Source organism: Gossypium hirsutum, chromosome D03 (assembly GCF_007990345.1).
Source record: "Gossypium hirsutum isolate 1008001.06 chromosome D03, Gossypium_hirsutum_v2.1, whole genome shotgun sequence".
NCBI classification, from domain to species: domain Eukaryota; kingdom Viridiplantae; phylum Streptophyta; class Magnoliopsida; order Malvales; family Malvaceae; genus Gossypium; species Gossypium hirsutum.
In genome coordinates this window covers 46,713,482-46,735,799 of record NC_053439.1, presented here as the reverse complement: position 1 = coordinate 46,735,799, position 22,318 = coordinate 46,713,482, and the positions used below count along the sequence as shown (strand labels likewise).

General features: G+C 33.3%; 3 protein-coding genes across 5 annotated transcripts; 2 read left to right on the top strand and 1 right to left on the bottom strand.

Moving 5' to 3' along the window:
- The first annotated feature begins 3,439 nt into the window (after nt 1–3,439).
- Nucleotides 3,440–6,391, top strand: LOC107950144 (scarecrow-like protein 33). 2 transcript variants are annotated; one of them, XM_016884928.2, is made up of 2 exons: nt 3,440–3,569; nt 3,784–6,391. In XM_016884928.2, the coding sequence occupies exon 2, from the start codon at nt 3,801–3,803 to the stop codon at nt 6,078–6,080; it is 2,280 nt and encodes a 759-aa protein (XP_016740417.2). In that variant the 5' UTR covers nt 3,440–3,569; nt 3,784–3,800; the 3' UTR covers nt 6,081–6,391. The 2 variants fall into 2 exon arrangements, with proteins under 2 accessions (XP_016740417.2, XP_016740418.2); XM_016884929.2 differs by having other exon boundaries at nt 3,466–3,569; nt 3,679–6,391.
- A 10,434-nt stretch (nt 6,392–16,825) lies between these two features.
- Nucleotides 16,826–22,145, bottom strand: LOC107950143 (uncharacterized). Of its 2 annotated transcripts, XM_016884927.2 has the most exons (8): nt 21,804–22,145; nt 21,428–21,513; nt 20,851–20,932; nt 20,700–20,764; nt 19,632–20,365; nt 19,419–19,504; nt 17,577–19,204; nt 16,826–17,455 (listed from the first exon to the last, which is right to left on the bottom strand). In XM_016884927.2, the coding sequence occupies exons 1-5, from the start codon at nt 21,843–21,845 to the stop codon at nt 20,167–20,169; spliced, it is 474 nt and encodes a 157-aa protein (XP_016740416.1). In that variant the 5' UTR covers nt 21,846–22,145; the 3' UTR covers nt 16,826–17,455; nt 17,577–19,204; nt 19,419–19,504; nt 19,632–20,166. The 2 variants fall into 2 exon arrangements, with proteins under 2 accessions (XP_016740416.1, XP_040946218.1); XM_041090284.1 differs by lacking the exons at nt 16,826–17,455; nt 17,577–19,204; nt 19,419–19,504; nt 21,804–22,145 and adding an exon at nt 21,712–21,800 and having other exon boundaries at nt 19,774–20,365.
- Nucleotides 17,299–19,381, top strand: LOC107950142 (scarecrow-like protein 30). Its single transcript, XM_016884926.2, has one exon. It carries the CDS (start codon nt 17,299–17,301, stop codon nt 19,216–19,218), a length of 1,920 nt encoding a protein of 639 aa, XP_016740415.2. The 3' UTR covers nt 19,219–19,381.
- Nucleotides 22,146–22,318: the final 173 nt, after the last annotated feature.

Sequence of the window (22,318 nt, the reverse complement as noted above, 5' to 3'; positions counted from 1 at the left end):
GGATAGGTGATCATTTCATATATTTATGACATTTATACAATTCAAATAAACACATTCAATTCAAGAATATAATATACACAATTTAGTTACACGAACTTACCTCGACAAATATTCGTGTACATAAAATCTACTAATCCGACATTTTCTCTTTTCCTCGTTCTAACTCTAAATTTGGTCTATCCAGATCTATACGAGTAAATTTAACATCAATTTAATACAATTCATACTCATATCTTAGAAAAAATTACCGTTTTGCCCTTAAACTTTTAATAAATGACGATTTTGTCTCTATGCTCGGAAAATAAAATTCATGCAATTTAATCCTTATTCCAAGCCTAGTCAAATTTTAAAAGTAACATTTCCAGCCCATTTATTTCATAAAATTCAAAATTTTTCCATAGATTTCACATCTTTACAATTTAGTCCCTAAATCTCAATTTCATCAAAATTCACTTTGCAAAAGTTGTTTATCTTTCAATAACCTTTCATTTTCTACCATAAAACTTCATAATTCAACTATGCTCATCCATGGAAAAACCCTATGAATTTTATATCTTTACAAAGTAATTCCTGAGGTAGCTAAATTAAGCTATTACGATCTCAGAAATATAAAAATCATTAGAAACGAGACAAGAAAACATACCTAATTGATCAAAGTAAGCTTGCTTGAGCTACTTTCTTTTAGCTAGGGTTTCCATGGAAATAATTTGGGAAAGATGATGAAAAATATGATATTTTTATTATTTAATTAATTATCATCTTTTATTTTTTTCACTTTCCAATTTCATCCTTTTCTTTATTTTATTTTTCATGGATGAATCATCATCCTTAACCACTAAGCATTTTTAATGGTCTATTTTTCATATAAGGACCTCCACTTTAAAGTTCTATAACTATTTAATCCTTTTAGCTATTAAAACTCAACTTTTTCACTTTGTGCAAATTGGTCCTTTATCAAATTAAACATGTAATTTGTAGAATTTCTTTACGAAATTTTCATAAAACATTATTATCGTAATGTAGATCATAAAATAATATTAAAATGAATTTCCGTTCCGGAATCAGATTTGTGGTCCCAAAACCACTGTTTCGATTTTACCGAAAATTAGCTGCTACAGGTTAGTAGGGTTACCACTTTGAGATTGTGAAGCCATGTTTTCCAAGTTCACAACACCAATTATTGATACAACAAGAAGAGAATATGGAAGAGAGTGGTGGTTGCTATGGTGGCTGGTTCACCCAGTTGGGGCGGTGAGCTGAAGGTTATAAAAAGTGAAAATAAGAAGAGTATGAAGGTTGAGGGCTAAATATGAGTTAATAAAGTGTAGGCTTGGCATCTTGGAGAGTTGACCCTTTCTTCCCCGTTCTTGGAGGTATTTATAGGTAGAGATTCCATGTAAGGTCATATTAACACATTGGACTTGCCATTAAATCATCATTATTGAACGTGTGGGGTGATTGTCTTCGATCGGATAAAGGCGTTTGTGATGGGACATATTTCATCATTTTTTTCTAACTTGATGGTATGGAGCAGTTGAGCCCACATGATATTTGGTAACCAATAACTTCACGTTCCCAATGAAGGCTCTAAGACCTGGACAACGAATGGCATGCATTGTCCGAATTGTCATCCTGAAAGGGAAAATTCGTAGGTGACCTCTCGATTCATTGGTGGCAGACTTACCATTTGGGTGTCTTTCTAACTTGCCACGTGTCTTGACGCGAATGGGGGTATAACCATCTGTCACTTTGATCAAAAGAGACTTTAAGTGCTTATTGCTCCTCCCAAGCTTCGATTTATTTACTTGAGAAAATAAATATGAAACTAATTTACTATATAAATGCATTTATTTATTAGTAAAATAAAGGGTAAACTATCCCGTTAGTCACTCTAAATAGTGGTCATTCCTATTTCGGTCATCCTATTTTTTTTTTGTTAATTTGATCACTCAAAAAAAATTGATCACTCCACCATTAAATGGTAACGAAAATATTAATGATGCATTCTCACGTATAGTTTTAGGGTGTCCAAAATAGGAACAACCCCTAGCTAGAGTGACTAATGGGCATTTGCCCTAATTTTAGAGTGACTAACGCGGAATTACATAGTCAACATTCTATTACCATTTAACAGTGGAGTGAAAAATTGATCAATTTTTAGTTTTGGGTGACCAAATTAACAAAACAAAAAAAATGGAGTGAGTAAAATAGGAACGACTCTTATACTAACGAGGTAATTTACTCTAAAATAAAATGCTATAAGTTTCAACTTTTGTATGGTAATAAAATAGAGGTAAAACGTGTTTTTAGATAATTTTATATTTTGTCAACTAAATAATAAAATCTTACATTCTATATAAATGAACTAAAAAGATAATATAACATACTCAATAATAAATCTTATATTTCAATAATCCTCCTAAATAATAAGCAAAACCAACCAAACTGCTATTGCAAAATAACCATTTCTAAATAAATGATAAATCGTTTGGCAAATGCAATTACTGCCATTGCGATTATTTTTGTAGCATAATGTAGAAAATACAATTAGTTTGTATGCAATTGAAAAAAAAAAACACTCTCTAACATTTTTTTTTCTTGGCTTAGTTCTTGTCTAATCTCCCTAGTTGGAGATTCTTGTTTTTCAAGTTTAATAGACCAGAATATAGAAAATTAGAAAATAAAGCTTTGACTTTCTGAAAACCATTGCAAAATCCAAAGTGAGTGATTGGAAACAAAGGAAAAGCCTTGATTTCCAAGCAATCTCATGGTGAAATTGGTGGTGGCTGTTAGACTAGGAAATAAATAAATTCTTGTGATGGTAAATAACTAAATATAATATAATATATACATATGTTGTCATATATGAGCTAACAGAAAGCTCAACGCGTGTGATTTTGGCCCCATTGAAGCTTGACATCTTGCTGCTGCTCCTTTCACTTGTTTATTCAACTTCAACCTCAGATATGTAGGAGTGGGCCCCGCAATCCTTTATGTGTATATATGTACATATTGGTAATAATATAGATAGGCACTCGAGAAGAATTCGTATAACTAAACCACAGCACTCTTTTCGGTCAAATTCTGCAAGGAAAAAATATACCCTTTGGACGGGCTTATGTTGAAGTTAGTTATGTTTACATGCAAATTTTCTATGTGAGGTTGAAACTAATATAATCTTCGTTAATACAGCAATATACTGTAATATACTGTTTGTTTCGTGAGAAAGTTACTTCTAGCAAATATTTTACAGCAAGTGTTTGCTTGGATAGGATTAAACCAGATATGGAATACATACAATGAATGTGTCAAAAAAGGGAAAAAGAAAGAAAAGTAAATAAATATGATGCTGCAGATATCATGTTGACCGACCAATAGCCGCTGAAATAACAGGGTCCCAATGTATCTCATTTCATGTTCTCCTCCTATATATATATATTAGAGTGTCAGTCTCTTCCAGGAAAGGTCCTATTTGTTTTCGGATTAAAACCCAAAGTTTAAAACTTTCAATCCCCCGCGGCTATCTCGAAAGTCTTCTCTTCTTCTCTGGCTCTCTCTCTCTCTTTAAGGTACGTTTAACTTTGTTTCTTGGTTCTACTTCTCCACTTTTGTTGAATTGCGGCCTTTCTTTGTGTTATTTGTTGGTGAATTTGTGATCTTATTTGTTTTAAATCTCAGAAAGTTTGAATCTTTAAAGGGTATTAGTCTAGTGATCACCATAAAGCTTTCTCCTTTGATGCATGGTAAGTGTTTGACTTGTTTTTTTGTTCTTTTGGGTTGTAGAATTGGGATTTTTTTAGATGACCATGGATCCAAATTCCATTGAAATCTCTGATTACCTGAACTGTTTCAAAGTTGAAGATCATAGAGTCCACAATGGATTTGAGTTCAATGTCCCCTCCCCAGATCTTAACTTTATGAACATGAAAGTTCCCATTATACCACCTGACTCGGACCCGGGTATTAATGTTCCATCCATTACTGCAAGTTCAGATGGTAGCTCATTTTCAGCTTCCACGGGGTGGAGTCCATTGGGGGAGTCTTATTCACCTCCAAGTGACAGTGACTCCACAGATCCAGTCCTCAAATACATAAGCCAGATGCTTATGGAAGAGAACATGGAGGATAAGCCCTATATGTTTAATGATTATTTGGCTCTCGAAGACACTGAGAAATCATTATATGATGCCTTGGTGAGCAATATCATCCAACCAGTCAAAGTGGAGAGTCCTGATAGTAATCTTTTTGGTACTAATGGCCATTCAGATGCTAGTATTAGCTCTCGTAGTGGGACTAGTGATCATATCGATCCTCGTGGTATCGGGGAAGGCGGAGGGCCCGATCCTTCCTTGTTACAAGCTCCTTACTCTTTGCAGCCCGATTTGCAACAGTCCAGTTCACAGTTTTCTGTTGACTCGGTTAATAGCTTGAGTAACATTGGTAATGGGTTGATGGAATCTTCTGTTAGCGAGCTTCTGGTTAAGAACATCTTCAGTGATAAGGAATCTGTGTTGCAGTTCCAGAGAGGGTTTGAGGAAGCCAGTAAGTTCATCCCTAGTGGTGAGCTGGTAGTTGACCTAGAGAGCAGCACGTTTGCTGTGGGGAAAAAGGTAGACGTTCCAAAAGTTGTAGTCAAGGTGGAGAAGGACGAGAGGGAGATTTCGTCCAATGGGTTGACGGGTAGGAAAAACCATGAACGGGATGATTGGGAATTGGAAGACGAGAGGAGTAACAAGCAATCGGCAACTTATACAGAAGAGAGTGATTTATCTGAAGTATTTGATAAGGTGTTACTTTGTACTGAAGGGAAAACTATGTGTGGTATTGATCAAACTGTGCAGCATGGGGAAACCGATAGCTCGCAGCATAAAGAACAGTTGGATGGGTCCATTGTTGGAAGAAATCGTTCTAAAAGACGGGGGAAGAAGAAAGAAGTGGTGGATTTGAGGACTCTTCTGATTCTCTGTGCACAGGCTGTTTCTGCTGATGATCGTAGGACTGCAAGTGAACTGCTAAAGCAGATTAAAGAGCACTCTTCTCCTCATGGTGATGCAAATCAGAGGTTGGCCTATATCTTCGCAGATGGCCTTGAGGCTCGCTTGGATGGAAGCGGAGCCCTAATTCACGTTTTTTATGCTTCCCTGGCTTCCAAGATGACAACAGCTGCTGATATCTTGAAAGCTTACAAAGCTTACCTTTGTTCTTGTCCGTTTACGAAGCTAGCCATTCTGTTTGCAAACAAATCGATTTACCACATGGCTGAGAAAGCGAGTGTTCTTCATATTGTAGATTTTGGTATCCTATATGGTTTCCAATGGCCCATTCTTATCCAACATCTCTCAACAAGACCCGGTGGGCCTCCTAAGCTACGCATCACTGGAATAGAGATTCCCCAACGCGGTTTCCGCCCGGCTGAAAGAATTGAGGAGACAGGTCGTCGCTTGGCAAAGTATTGTGAGCGTTTTAATGTTCCGTTCGAGTACAATCCTATAGTAGTCGAACATTGGGAAACCATCCAGATCGAGGACATCAAGATAGATAGCAATGAGATGCTTGCCGTGAATTCTCTTTTCCGGTTTCACAATCTACTCGATGAGACTGCCGATGTGGACTGTCCGAGGAATGCTATGTTAAAATTGATCAGGAAAATGAAACCTGATATTTTCGTTCACTCCATAGTTAATGGAGCTTACAATGCTCCCTTCTTTGTTACAAGGTTCAAAGAGGTTCTGTTCCATATCTCTGCAGTATTTGATGTATTCGAGAACACATTACCTCGTGAAGAACCGGCAAGGTTGATGTTCGAGAGGGAGTTTTATGGTCGCGAAGCAATGAATGTCATAGCATGTGAGGGATCAGCAAGGGTCCAGAGGCCGGAAACATACAAGCAATGGCAGATTCGTACATTAAGGGAAGGATTCAAGCCGCTTCCATTAGACCAGGAACTGATGAAGATAATTATTGATAAGTTGAAGGCATGGTACCACAAAGATTTCGTAATCGATGAAGACAACCACTGGATGTTGCAGGGATGGAAGGGCAGGATTCTTTATGGTTCCTCCTGTTGGGTACCTGCATAGGAGTCTTGCCTGGAATCTCATCTCAGCTAGAACCGAGAACCTGACCAAGATATTCTTTCTGGAAAGACAATAAACGTAATACTCGCATGCGTTGATAGACATTGCAGTAGGATTAATGCAGTGTGTTAGGGGTCAGTTCGTTTATTATTTTTCAGTAGGCTAGGACATAAGTAAGGATCTGACTTTATTTTCATCCATGGGGAGGCATCTCGGCATCTTGTCTGTACATATTTATGTTTGTTGTACAGTGTACTGCATTTGTTCCAAATATTAGCCCATGAAATTGAAATTTTGAAGACAAGTTTTTGCAACCTTATCTACAAGTTCACCATTGTTGTATGATTCTTCTATGTGCTTGAGAGGAGCTTGTTGTAAGTAAAAACAGCACATAATGAATCTGTCAGTTGATGCTTGTATGGGAGATAAGAACATTACGTAATATATGTGCTTTGGCTCTGTTTCTTCAACATATTCAATCTCCAAATGTGGTTAAGGATTTAACAATTGAGTAATCAAAATGATAAAGTATTATAACGATAATGATCAAATTATAATGTTTTTTATTTAGAAAACAAAATATAAAGATCATTTACCCAAAAAATTAAATAATGGCCTACCATAAAAAGTCATTTCTTAATATATATATAGAGAGAGAGATGAATGGTACGTCAAAACAATAACAATAATGTGATCACTGATTTCCTTTTCATTTTCTTGGGAGGCTAATATATATCATCTAACATATAAATTCTTTCTAAATATATATTTCTAAAATATGATGTTAGAATTTTGCACCTAATTCAATTTCAAAATTTGAATCTTCTTACCTTAATTTTCTATTTAAAATATTCCTCTAATTGTTTACATTATTAACATTTTTGGTCAAAATTTATCCACTCATGCAATCCTATCAATTTCATAAACATAATTTTATGAATTTTTAACAATTTCATTATCATAATTTTTTAAAAAGTTTGAGAATTTTGTTGGATTTTTTTTTTATTTTAAAAAGGTTATTTACTTTTTTTTTAAAATTATTTTTAGGAATTCTTACTTTTCAATTTTTTTGAATTATTTTACATCAAATCACATGGCGCTTTCCTTGGTATCACGTAAAGTGCATTAATTAATTAGCTGAGGCTGAATTTTGAGTAAACTATTTAGTTGCTCACTTAACTTTTAGGGCATTTTTATTTTGGGTAACTAAAATGAAATTTTTACAATTTCATCACTCAACCTCTAGGGTGTTTTTATTTTAGTCACCCAATAATTAAATCTTTAACGGCGATTAACTGTCCACGCCATATCATGTTCACACTTTCATTATGGTCACCCAAAAAATATCATTTTTTAAGTATTGGCCGGGGTAAAAAAAACTAATGATTAAAGTAAAAAGGCAATAGAAACTAAATTAATATTTTAAAATTTTGTATTCATTTACCCCCTTTCCGAATTCTAAATATATAATTTTTTTCTTTCAATATTGAAATTTTAAATTTCAAATCATCAAAATTAATTAAATAAATTATTGAAAAGTTTATTAAATCATCAATATCAACCGATTTGTTACTATAGTATTAAAATTAATTAGATTAAGCCTTGTTTGATTGACCATTGAAAAAAATTAAATCAGCTGAAAATTATTATTTTTAATTATTTAATTTTTTTTACACATGTTTGATTATTAAAATGAAACTATCTAATAGATTTTTTTTTCTATCAAAAACAGTTTAAATAATAAATAGATAACATATACTTGACTTTTAATGGAGAATGTTTTTAATTAATTAGTTTAATTTAATATTATATTATAGTTTCTTATAAAAACTTTAGGTTTAAAATTTGATTTTTCTTTAGAATAAGGAAAAATATTTAAAAATTAAGGATAAAATATAGAATAATTTTTATAATTTAAAATATATATTTATCAAACAACCTAATTATATTCCATAATTAATTTTAAGTAATATATCAAACAATTTTATAACTTAAATTCAATACTTAAATTTTCAATATTTAATTTTTCAACACTTATTTTTTTTCGACACTTAATTTTTCAGTTTATCAAACAATACCTTAATTAATTTAATCTCCTTCTACATTTTTAAAATTTTATTTTATGTTTCCAAATTAAAATCAACTCAAATAACTATCTTTAATAATTACCTACGAAACCTAAATTTCTTTTGATTATATAATTTTGAGTCTTTTATACTAAGCTAAAAGCAAATAATTTTTTTTTTTGCAATTAATTAATTTTATACCAAACAAAATCCATAATTTTTTCATCACATCTTTGCCGAAATGAAGAACAAGCAATTAATTATTTAACTGCAATGATTTTCTTTACTTTTATATTACTATGGAAGATTTGAGATTATATAATCAAAAGAAATTTTAGTTTTGTTGGCAATTATTAAATATGGTTTATTGAGTTGATTTTATTAATAGTAATTTAAAAACATAAAATAAAATTTTAAAATTTAGAAAAGATTAATTTAGTTAATTTTGATATTACATGTAACACCCTATACCCGGTTCGATCGCCAGATCTGAGCTATAAGATGCTATGACAATTAACAACATTTACCATACACAAATTCATCTTAAATATGCAATTAAACAACAAACATTCAATATCATAAGTATAATATATAATTTGTACTAACACAACATATATATTTTGATGAACACTTAAGTACCTATACCAAATACTCCTACTACATGCCACAAAACCAAAATATAATGTTTTCAAAGTCTATCAAAAGATAGTTGGATAGTGTGATCTTTTAGGTGATCCGATCGCTTAATTCCACTACAGGAAAACCAAATAGAGAAAACTTAATTGAGCTTAGTAAGTTCATATATCGAAAAAAACAATATAACATACCTTAATGTCACAATTTAAAATTAACAAAATGAACAAGCACTTAGTCCTGTCAACACAACCATTTCCAATGGGTGAGTTCATTTTATGCAAGTAATATATCATTCAAGCTATACAAGTTCATTCAATACCAAGTCATAATATAATATCGATAAGTTTGAGCACATTTACAATTCATTCATCAAGGCATTATTACCACACATCAATATAAGCCATTATACCAATTAAAAATCACTATTCAGCCCGATGAACCAATATGAACAGATACAGATATGCGGTTATCCATCCAAGACACGCTAGAATGCTTAATCGAGATAATCCAACCAAGAACACGTCTGAGTATTGAGTGCCTAGCCCGAAGGCTAACATCCCTCCAAAACACGCCTGGACACCGAGTGCCAAACTTGTAGGCTTCCCTTCCTATTAATATTTTCACAATTTTTCTAAATTTTTGCATTTTGTTCAATTTAATCCCTAAAACCAAAACAAGCTTATTTTTCACAATTAAGCCCTAGGCTAACATGTTGAATTCATATCCATCCCTATACAACCCTCAAGTATTGAAATTTCGCAAGAAACCCATGACAAATTTAACATACTTTGATTTAATCCCTAAACTTAAAACCTATTCAAAATCACTTTACAAAATTGTCCTATTTCATCATCAAACTTCAAACTCAAGCATTAACATCTAAAAAGCTTCAAGAACATTAATGGAAAGTTTTCAAAACTTTGACAATATTTCAAAATAGTTTCTAGACTAGCTAAATTAAGCTACAACAATTTCAAAAACATAAAATTCATACAAAATAAGTGTGAAATTGACTTACATGCATGAGTTTATGCAAGGCCAAAGCTTCCTTAGCTAACAACAATGGAGTTTTCGGTTGGAAATAGAAAGAAATGGGAAAGATGATATTGGTTTCTTTATGTTTTATTATTAATACATGAACGTTATTTTAATATACATTTTTTAATCATAAAACTTAATTAATTGAGCATATAGCCAACCACTAACTTCAAGAATGACTTAATTATCATTTAAATCCATTCATTATGTTTCTATACTCAATTAACCCTTAAAAATTTATAGCGATTAATTTTTACAGTTTTTACGATTTAGTTCTTTTTCTTTAATTAACTAACTAAACATCAAAATTACCGGACTAAATTTCAATATGACACGATAATGACATCATAAATATTAAATAAATAATATTTACGAACTCACACATCAGAATTGTGGTCCCTAAACCACAATTTTCGACACCATTGAAAACGAACTGTTACATTACAATAACAAATCGGTTAACATTATCAACGGATAATTTTTTTAAAAAAATTTATTTTAATTGATTTTGATGCTTTGAAATTTAAAATTTTAATATTGAAAAATAAAAAAATTTAAAAATTTGGCAATGTGGTAAACAAATATAATTTGACATTATTTTTAAATGTATTATTTTAGTTTCTACAACTTTCACTTTAATCTTTATTCTTTTTTACCCCAATCAATATTTAAAAAGAAAAGATATTTTTTCAGGTTACCAAAATGAAAGTGTAAACATGATGTGGCATGTACAGTTAACCGTCGTTAGAGATTTAACAATTAAGTGACTAAAATAAAATCATCCTAAGAGTTGGGTGATCACTAGATAGTTTACCCTTAAATTTTCTTTAAATACCAAACAAATTGATAAAAATGGACAATTTTTAGAACCATTTGAATTTTTTGATAGAATAAAAAAAACGTATTAAAAATGACAAATATCATGATTACAAATTTTAAGAGGATAAAATAAAAGAATTGGGGGCTTTACAAAAATTAGAAAATTAATCTAATTGTTAATAAATATATAATTGAATTTTTTTTTTAATAAATATATAATTGAATTTTTTTTTTACTTTGTTAATATTTTTTCCAAGCTTAATATTTTACTCAATTTTTTTTGAACTTCAAATGAATCTTTAAACTTGGACGAGTGAATTGATTTATGGACAATTCCAAATAGAATTAGAAATTCTATTATACGTTAATGTGTGTGGAAACTATATACTTAGAAATTCTATTATATGGGTTTGGGAAAAAAACGAGACTCATTTAGAAAATGGGTTGGGCCTCAAGTAAAACTATTTTGGCCTAGCCCGAATTATATATTAAATATATATTATTTTTAATCAAATATATATTTTTATTTTTAATCAAATATATATTTTATACAAATTAAATATATATATTTAATATGGGTCGAGCCGCGCCAGGCTCGGGCTTAGCAATTTTCTTTCGGGCCAGGTTTGGACAACTTTTTAGGCCCATATTTCGAGTCGGGCCGGGGCCCGAGCCTAAAAAGTGGGCCTAAAATTTTGTCTGGGCCTGACCCAAACCCGGCCCGACTCGTGATCACCTCTACTTGTGACACCAACTTAATTAACAATTTTATCAATATATATGTTGGGGATCGACCTGTATAAACAATGAAATAGAAAAAGTGTAGAAGAAAGAACACAAATTTTGCGTGAAAAACTCATCCGAAGAGGATAAAAACCACGGGCAAAGAAGGCATCTGCTTAACATTAATGGAGTAAACAAAACGAGAGCACAATGAGAATACAAAACCCAAGCCCCAAATACAAAGCTCACACCCAACGCTCTCACAATAGGGGTTTCACAAAATTATCTCAAACTCTCACCAAAACTCCATATGCGACTACATCTTGTTGCCCTTAAAGAAAAGCCTTTGTTGATTGGCGTGTCTAAATCAGTGTTACAAAGGCCCTTTAAATGGCTCAATACTGAGGGCTAAAACAACTAAAATAACCCTGAACTAATCAGAGTCCAACTGGGAGAAGAAGTCTTGTTGAGCTATACAAAATGTGGCTACATAACATCATGAATCGTCGTGACGTGCCGACTCTCCTCGTCGCCACATCCATTTCCAAAAACCGTCATGTCGTCCTGACGTAAGGGACCTCATTGTCTTGATGTCAGGCCTATTTTGGCCATTTTTCGGTTGCTAATCAATTCTCGTCTAAAGTGTCTACAACATGCCCGATAAATTCAAGGCAAACCCCACAAACCTCTACCTTGACTCGTATTTATCATGCCTCATTTTTCATGCTCCATCACGGGCCTAACTCGAATTTTGCAGAATGTGAACCCAGTCTAAATTGTGCTCAAACTTGGAAACTAAAAGACTCCTAATCTTTAAATTAAAATTGTATACCCAAACAGGAGAGAAAACAACAACTCTCTCCACCTGATTGTAACCCTCTGCGACCAACTTTGCCTCAAACACTCTGCAAACCATTCGAGTCTTAAAGACCAAAAAGGGATGAGATTCTTCTCTAAATCAGCTACATGCCTGACATCTGACACGACTTGATGGTCACTAAACTAACTATAAATACGACAAAGGCAAGCGCACCTATCGAACAATAGTATAGCTATGGTGAGTAGGGAATATCGTATCCACGAGGATTAAAAGTATTAATAATTACTGTTTTTCTATTATTTAGCTGACAATTAGTCAGAATAACCACAAGACATAAAGAAACTCAATAAAACTTCGAAAGAAATTAAAGGAAGATCTTCAATCTTAATAGAGATCCATTTTTGAGTTGGTTCTGATGGTGTTCTTCGAGTGTTTTCTTCGATTTTATTTGATTGCCCCCTTATGTCCTCTTCTAATAGGTATTTATAGACTTTAAAATGCTCAGAAACCCTAAAATTTAGATTTTTTTGCGTATTTGGGAAGTAGGGTGCACATGGGCATTTGTCTAGCCTGTGTGGCTCACACATGCGTGTGTCTTGTAACACCCCTAACCCATATCTGTCGTCAGAATAGGGTTACAGAGCATTACCAAAATTTACAGATCAAATAAACATATACATTCATGTCTTATAGTATTCATATCAGAAATCAATCATAATGTCCCTTATATGAGCCATCGAGGCCCAAAATATACATTAAAATCAAATCGGGACTAAACCAGGTACTCAGAAAATTTTTCAGAAAATATCAAAAATTTGCCTAGGTGCAAGGGACACACGCCCTTGTGGTTAGGTCGTGTGGTTCACATTGCCAAGGGCCATGCCTGTATCTCAGGCCGTGTAACTCTCTGACTTGGGTCACATAGCCAAGTCACACGCCCGTGTGCTAAGCAGTGTGATCAATTTCTGAGTATTTTGTTTCTCAATTTTTAAGATGTAGGGGACACATGGCCAAATCACATGTCCATGTGCTAGGTCGTGTGTCACACCGTCTCTGGCCGTGTGGACGAAAATAGGCTATTTTCTAAGCCACATTTCTCACCCAATTTGTCTTCCACCTACACCAACATTTTTTACATATTCATAATGTAATACAAACATTCAACCAATGTGCCTTTAGGCATATCAAATGATAATTTATTATCATGTTAATCTTATACTCTTACTTACCTAGATATCAAGTTCACCTTTATGCATATTTTATCAAATATACTAGCTTAAATGAATCATTTCAAACACATATCAAACAAGACATATTCTTTTATATAAATCAAAACATGTTCATCACAAGGCATACCAATGGCTAATTATAACCAAAATAAATGCCAATATTGACCAATTAACCTATATATGCCATTATAACCATAATTGATTTACCATATATATCGAAATGGGCTGATGGATAGTGTGAGTGATCTCCGCCAAGCTTCCAATCCAACGAGCTTCCAAATTACTATAGGACTGGGGAAAATAAAACAGAGTAAGCATGAAATGCTTAGTAAGTTCGTATAACATGGTAATTAACTTACCATTCATTCATGTTCAAGATAAACATGCAAGACACAATCAACCAATTTGGTCACAAGCCCTAACACATATCCTCATCACTCTTGTTAGTCATATATTTCATTCAAATAGCAAGAAATATGTATGGGCTCAACAATAACAAAATTTTCATATACATATACTTTCCACATCATGAATTCATATAACATATACAAATCATATCCATGTATTTCAAGTGCATTTTCATAATAGTTCGTCTCAAGTTCAGATTATTTCATATCAGGATTTTGCCCATTAAATCAATCAATTAAAATGTACAAAAGAAATTAAAATAAAATTTTGGTTAAGTGGTAAAACTAAAATTTTATCAATGCAAATGGTATTAGTTCAAATCTCACGACATCCAACTTTTTTATTGACTTTTAAAATAAAAAAACTAAAGTACCCTCGAATGAAATAACATATTTTAATTATAGAAGAACATTTTCGTAATTTCTTTAATCAAATTGGTGCTTAGATAATTTGTGACATTAACTTAGTAAAATGTTAAAACAATAATATAGATTATATTATAATAATAAGGAAAAGTAATGCAAGAGAAACTTCCTCTTCAGGTGGGATGAGATTAAACTGCTTATGAGTTGGGCTACTTGGTCAGGTTCGAAGGCCCGCCCGAAAAATGAGAGGATTTGGACAAAATACGAGGCCCGAAAAATGGGCTTGGGTAAAATTTAAGGCTTGTTTTTTATATGGGTCAGGCCTTAGGCAAGATTTTTTGGCTCAAGCCCAATTCAGTCCAAATATATTATTTTATAAAAAATTATATTAATTATATATATTAAATTATTTATATTTATATTTATATTTATATTAAATCACTAACCCAATAACAATTAAACCCATTACCTAAAACCTAAAAGAATTACCCAACTAAATAACCCAACCCAAAATATAAAATTTTAAAAATTTTATTTAACACAATAAAATATTTATTATATTTATTTGTGTTTTTAATATAATAAAACATTTATTATACTTATGGTAATGTTTTTTTAATATAAATACTTTTTAATGCATTTTTAATGTTTTTATTTTAGCATTTTTAGTGCATTTAGTGTGTTATATTTTAAAAAAATATTTTTAAATAAAAATTAATTTAAAAAAAATCAAATATGAATAGATAAGGTGCCTAAGCTTACCTTTATTAAATTAAGTCAAATTTGAAAAAAAAAGTAAATTCATTTTTTAGATTGAACTCAACTTAAGTTTAAAAAATTAATCTAAATACTTTACATGGATCCGATCCAATCCGAACTCAGCCCGAACAGAGGATGAGCACGTCTAGATGATGCATGTGGCCTACATAATAGATAATTTACATGGTTATTATATTTGGATTAAATTTGATTTATTTGAATATAATAATTGGTTTAGGATTGTTTGTTGGTCTTTTCAGCGATTTAGCTGTGACCCCAAAAAAATTGTCAAATGCTTGGAGGCTACAAACAAAAATTAAAAATTGCCCATTATTTGAAAGACATCAGTGTTTTGTTGGTTAATAAATTATAATAATTGTGATCTTTTTCAAACTTTAATAAAAGTGGATCAGATTCACTGCATTGACCCTTGGAATTGATTTTTCTTCTTTTCTCATTTTTAAACTTTGATTCAAACCAGATTAATGAGCTACACCCAACACGGTTGAATCCTAAAATAGCTCCCTCACTATTATTCTTTAGTCATTTACTCAACTTATCAATGTACATGATTGTTCCTTTTTGGAATTAATTTGGGTTTTAAAATTTTCGGTTTAGTTTCACTTCAATTAATTTTAAATTTAAGTTTATTTCGAGTTTAAATAAATTAGATCTGAAGATCTAACTTTTATAGGTTTAAATCATTTTAAGTTTTAGTCACTTTAAGTTCGAATTATTTTGAGGTTACTAATTCGATTCATTTCGATTTTGAATTGTTTCAAGCTCAAATTGATTTTGATTCTATCAATCAAGATGGATCAAATTCAAATCCGAGTTATTCAGAATTCAAATCATAATTTAAGGGACTAATTTTAAGTATGAAACAAAAGGGATAGCTATTCAACTTGAGCAACAAAAATCTATGCTTATTTCGCCATTCGCTATTGAAAACTATGGGTGATTATGCTAAGCGCGTAGTGTAGTTGTAAACCAGCCATTGTGCCTTCATTGTTATCATTGATCCCTGTTGTTAAAGTCCTGATAGGATGAATTTTATTTGTTCATCATAATATTATATTGTTATCCACCTCTATTCAATCAAAGTGACTTCAATAAAATTTCGATTTCAAATCTTGTAAATAAATAAATAAAGCATTAAAAAACTTTGACCCATTTTAAGAATCTCACTTTTAACTCTAAATTTAAAAAGATCTAAAAGAAAAAAAGAAAAATCCCATTTTCAAACATAAAATTGTAAAGGATCCCAACCAAGATTCCAAACAAGAAAGACAGACAGGGAACCAGTGGTTTCAGATGATTGGTCAGCAAAAAGTACTAGGTAAACAAATGAATGATTAAACAAATAATTTTCTCGAGAAAAATATCAGAAAAATCAAACAGGTATTGTTGAGAAATTCACGGGAGTTTTATTCACAAAGTGGGGCAAACGTAAATTTCGTAGATTTTTCAATCGAAAAAAAGAACACAAAAAGACAACGTTAAATGGTAGGGTCGGGGCATTCAGATGAAGGGGGGAGGAGACACCATAAAATTCAGTCAGCCCCACGTTCTGGACAACTTTGCGTTCCCACTTGGGTGAAAGCTGAAGTCAAATTGTCTTGCGCGTTAAGCAACTTTTTAACTAGGTTTTTAGTCTCTGAAATTTGGGATTTAATACATCATTTTAATCTCTATGACAACACCCTTGGTTTCTACTGTTGAAGTGAAGATTCTTTTTAGCATTCTGACTAACATATCAATTTATTATTTGATTAAACAAGTGAAAAATTAGATTAAAATTTTAATTGCAACATAGAATTAGTCTTTTATATGAATGAGCTTATCCTGTATCCAAAAAGTAAAATTTTCAATATAAGTACAAATATAATCACAAATAATATTCGTATAAATAATTATAATCAAAATCAACAACAACAAAAGCACACAATCAAAGTGAAATCTGAACAAGATATGCTTACACCAAACGAGGCTCGAACCTCAAATCTCAAAAATAGGTTTTAATTAAAAAAGTTTACTTCTAGACTCCGGGTCCAGTTAAAAATCTGTTAATAAAAGGGCGAGTTGTAGTGGCGGCTGCTCTGTCATTAACTGTAGTTTCTGGGAAGTTTCAATGAGGACAGCGCAACACTTGAATAAGCTTGACCTTTATAAAGTGAAGGGCAGATTCTTCTAACTATGGAACAATCCAGGTTTTCTGCTTACCTCCTTTGACTACTCTTCTTCACCACCTTCTGGGTTTCCTTTCTTCTTTGTTTCATATATCATTTCTGGGTGTCCTTCAATTCCTTCATTTTTATCACTCTTTCAATAACCCCTTTCTCAGCCAATTAAGTTTCCATGGATACTACCCTTTTCCAAGATTTTCCCAGTTCCATGTATGGGTTCAAACTCGATCATGGAGCAGTACCAGTATATTCAATTCACGACTTCGTCAGTAATAATAATGGGTTTATTAAAGATAGTCCTCCACAGGTTGTTCCGAGTCCAGACTCACCTGTTGAGTCAGGGACAACAACGAATTCAGAGGCACATCCCCTTGACAGCATCCCTTTTGCCAATGAGATGCTCAAGTACATAAATGAGATGTTAATGGAAGAAGACATGGAAGAAAAGACCTGTATGTTGCAGGATTGCTTAGCTCTCCAAGCCGCTGAAAAATCATTCTATGAAGTCCTTGGCCATGAATATCCACTTTCAACGGATCCCATCCCTGCATATACAGATCAAAATGGTGGTAGTCCAGGTGATTTCAACTCCTCTTTGATCCAAACATCTCTTGTTGATACTCTTGAAAGGACCTCTTTGTTCCCAGATTTACAAAGAGGGATCCCCCCATCAATAGAGCCTTCTGGCAGCAGCTTATTAGGGTCAAAGGGAAGGAAAAATTATGAACGAGGAGATGTTGATGACTTGGAACAAGGTAGGAGCAACAAGCAATTTGCTGTTTCCCTTGAAGATTCAGAGCAAACAGATATGTTTGATGATGTACTGCTTTGCAAAGGTGAAAACGAGGATGATCCAAGGTGTTCTCTTAATAAGAGTTCGCAACATGTTTGGCCGCAGAAAGGGACATCCAAAGGTGGAACAGCACGCAGGAAGAACGGCAAGAAAAGTGAGGTGGTCGATCTGTGGAGTCTCCTCACTCAATGTGCACAAGCTGTCGCCATTAATGACCAAAGGACCGCAAATGAGCTGTTGAAACAAATAAGTCAAAACTCTTCTACAACTGGAGACGGAACCCAAAGATTTGCTCATTACTTTGCAGATGCACTTACGACACGTTTGGCTGGGATGGGGGCACCATCGTATTCACCATTGGTAAGCAATAGGACGTCAGCTGCTGATATCTTAAAAGCTTACAGAGTTCTTGTTTTAGCTTGCCCTTTTAAGAAAATGATGCATTTCTACGCGAATAAGAAGATAATGAAGGTTGCAGAAAAGGCAACCACACTCCACATCGTTGATTTTGGCATTTGTTATGGTTTTCAATGGCCTTGCCTCATACAGCGTCTCTCAGCAAGAGCTGGTGGACCTCCCAAGCTTCGTATTACCGGCATCGAGTTCCCACAACCGGGATTCCGACCAGCTGAAAGGGTTGAAGAGACCGGACGTCGCTTGAAAAGATATTGTGAGAGATTCAAAGTCCCATTTGAGTACAATGTGATAGCAAAGAAATGGGAAACCATCCAACTGGAAGAACTAAAGATCAAGAAAGATGAAGTTGTCATCGTGAACTGCATGTATCGGCTAAAGAACCTCCCCGATGACACACTGTCACCAACCAGTGCGAGGGACATTGTTCTGAAACTGATCAGAAGCATCAACCCAGAGTTTTTCATCCATGGGATTTCAAATGGGACTTATAATGCTCCCTTCTTTGTCACAAGGTTCCGGGAGGCACTCTTCCATTTCTCAGCTATTTTTGATATATTTGAGGCAAATGTGCCTCGGGATGATCCACAAAGGATGATGTTTGAGAGGGAAATACTTGGGAGGGACATAATGAATGTTGTTGCATGTGAGGGAATCGAGAGGGTTGAAAGGCCAGAGACATACAAGCAATGGCAGGCTAGGACACTGAGGGCAGGGTTCAAGCAGATTCCATTGGATCAGGAGCTTGTGAAGAAAGTGACAAATATGGTCCAATCCAATTATCATAGGGATTTTATCATAGATGTGGATGGCCGCTGGATGCTGCAGGGATGGAAGGGGAGAGTTATTTTTGCCCTTTCATGTTGGAAACCTATGAAGAATTAAAGGTCATGAGGAACTATAGGGAGCAAATTGCAGATTAGTTTAGATTATTCAGTAGACTGAGACTCACTATCCTATTTGATGTAAATATAGAGTCCTAGAAGTAAAGATTTCATGTGTGTTGATTGTTGAAGCTCATCATTACCAATATACTACTTCGAATGAATTCAATTGCATTCAGAATAAGCATGTAAATGACTAACCCTTTGCTTTTCTTGGTCTCCTGGAAATGGAAAGCCGTCTCCAGAGGCAGTGTTTCATATAAGCACACACCGAAAGGTTCCTGGGGCTGCAAATGCAAAGTCATTTCAAGGAAACACTTAGCATATCTAACAGCAACCTGGATTCACAATAGCTTCATCATTTCTCTCATAACATTGTTCATTATCAGATGCAGGTATAGAATAATAGTATACTTTGATACAGCGGTCTGATATCCAGCTCCCAGCCAAGAGAAAGGGATGGAGAGATGATATAGGATACTCGCTATTGCAGTTATTCAGCTGTTAGAAAGAATTTAATAGACGGAAACTGAAAAACTTCAATGTAAAACACATATTAGACTGAAGACAAATTCTACTAGAATCACATTTACTCACCATTTAGTGTTCTGAAGAAGTATACAGGCATTCACAAGAGAGCAAATTCAACACATGCAGAATGCAACTGGAAGTTCATTCAAGTTGTTTGTCATAATAAATTTACATTCCAGGCAACTACTTCAGCTATCCATAAGAGCTGACATGCACATCGGAGGATAGGGGTAAAGAAAGAGAAAATTAACTTAAAGGAACAAAAATTGGAAGTTATAAAGGCTGAGCTTCCATAATTTCATAATAAGGCTACATATTCAACTGCAGGAACCTGAAAGCTTATGTTAACGGACTGATAATGGTGAAGAACATTTCCCAACTATGATCACCTAGGAGACTTTGGTCGCCTGAGAACATTTCAATCCAGCTTCTCACGCTTTGACTGCTTCTTGGAGGCTTTACTAGTGCTTGGTGACGATTGAACTCCATGATCTCTTTTTCGTGATTTATGTGGTTCAGAATCCATTTCAGATTGTTTTCTCTTAAGGTCTCCACTATCTGTGGATTCTGTGCCGACCTTCGAGCAGTTAGCCGCTTCGGATACAGATCCATTTTCACTGTCCCCCAATTCAAGGACAAAAGGTCAGATAAAAAACATGCATCTTGTGCAAACACGTGTTCAATTCAACTTACCCTACAATCTGAAGCAAAGTTGCACGCAAGTCTTATAGCATTCCCATCTCAACATCCCCATATTTCTTACATTCAATGTCCCTTGGTATTGCGAAACATCGGATTTTCCTTTCAAAATTTATCTTTCCGATTAAAATCTTTCATTTCTTAATACCATTTTGTAGTTCCAACACAAATTACATAATAATTTTCAAAAGCTTTCAGGACAAAACCAGAACAATAAAACAAGATCTGCTCAACTAAAAAAAAAAAACCCACCTAGATAAAGTTCTTCCACCAGAGGCCTTTGGCCGGCACGCATTTGATGCTTCTTCATTTAGTTTCTATGAAGACAAGGCTTTCTTATGAGAGCAGAAGCAACTCAAGATCACAGAAAGAGAATCGCTTGACCTTTATAGTTTATACTCACATCAATAGAAGGATTGAAACTAAGAAATGACATCCGTCCGACAACTGCTCCTGGATGGGGATCCCCTTCCATAATGACCACACTGAATGCATGCAAATGCAAACAGGAATTAAACAACTTGAAATATGGAAAAAATTTGAAGCAAATAACTAGATCTCACAAGTAGTTACATCCTAGCAAATTTATCTATCAAGTATCCCTCTTATATTTTTCATACTACAAGTAAACAATTCGGCTTTCTGCAGGTTAAGGGCAATCAAGCTTGACCAATATACTGAAGGCAACAATTGACAAAATGCTCTTAGCCCTCTAAATTACTATTTGAAAACTAAAGAAAAACCAAAACCACCATTGCTCTATTTCAATGATTCAACTCCTAGTAAACCAAAAAGCATATGGTCTGTTACTTCTCTCTAACCTTATAATATAAGTACATGTTACAAAATAGGCAGCAGCATAATGTCAAAAGGTTCATAGCTTACCATAACTGAAATCTAACAAGCACTGAAGAAAAATAATTGCTAAATACACTTCATATATTAAAAGATCATTCAAAAACAGAGTTGGAAAATTGTACCATTTTCTAGTAATAGCACTACTCTCTTCAGGTTTAACCTCTTCTTTCTTAACTTTATCCTCTCTCTGAGCAGCCCTTTGCATGAACTATTAAATGCATTAAATAAAATAGAAACAAAATTCATATAAGTTACGGTTCCCAGTTTATTTTTCAAATTGAAAAAAAAAACAAAATAAAGGAAACTAAAATGAACAAAATTAATATAAGGCCATAATCCATATAAGGAGCTCAAGAAACTTTTTTTCAATATAAATTCAAAGGAAAATAAACAAAATAATGAATACCCATATAAAATTAAAGCGAAAACCAGCTCAAACCTCAAGTCGGTATAAACTCAAGGAAGAAAGCAAGAACATTTTTTGTACTGCAAGCTTACCTTCAAGCCCCTCAAAGTACTCGAGAGCTCTCGTTTCGCCATTTTAACAACGAAACTTTCCTCCCGAAAAATACACTGTTAAAAATACTGAATTGAGTCAATTTTCTGGTTATATTTCTTAACACTTAATTAGGGGAAAACACTAACACCAAAAAGAAATTAGGGGGAAACACAATTTTATTTGGATTCGTTGTGTTTCTTTATTTAGGGCATCCAACAGGTCCTTATTTTGGCCGACGAATTTAAATTTAGGTCTTTAACCCAATCTAAATGAGCCAATTAGGGGTTCAAAATAAAGAGGGTGAACGTATAATTTCTTTATTAATACTCATGGATTATTTTGATTTGGTATGAGATTATTTTGATATATCACTTTAAATTTAATGATATTTTATAAATATCTAATAAATGAAATTAAACATAAAATACTTATAATTAAAGTAAATAAAAATATCATATTCTTATGTATTTATTGGGATAATTTGAACCGGTCGAAGTAAGGAGAAACACATTAA

Coding starts and splice junctions, on each gene's coding strand:
- LOC107950143 (XM_016884927.2), bottom strand. CDS start 21,845: ATGGCGAAACGAGAGCTCTCGAGTACTTTGAGGGGCTTGAAG. Junction 20,765..20,850: donor GTTTCAATCCTTCTATTGAT/GTGAGTATAAAC, acceptor TTGTCTTCATAG/AAACTAAATGAAGAAGCATC. Junction 20,366..20,699: donor GGTGGAAGAACTTTATCTAG/GTGGGTTTTTTT, acceptor ATTGGGGGACAG/TGAAAATGGATCTGTATCCG.
- LOC107950142 (XM_016884926.2), top strand. CDS start 17,299: ATGGATACTACCCTTTTCCAAGATTTTCCCAGTTCCATGTATGGGTTC.
- LOC107950144 (XM_016884928.2), top strand. CDS start 3,801: ATGACCATGGATCCAAATTCCATTGAAATCTCTGATTACCTGAACTGT.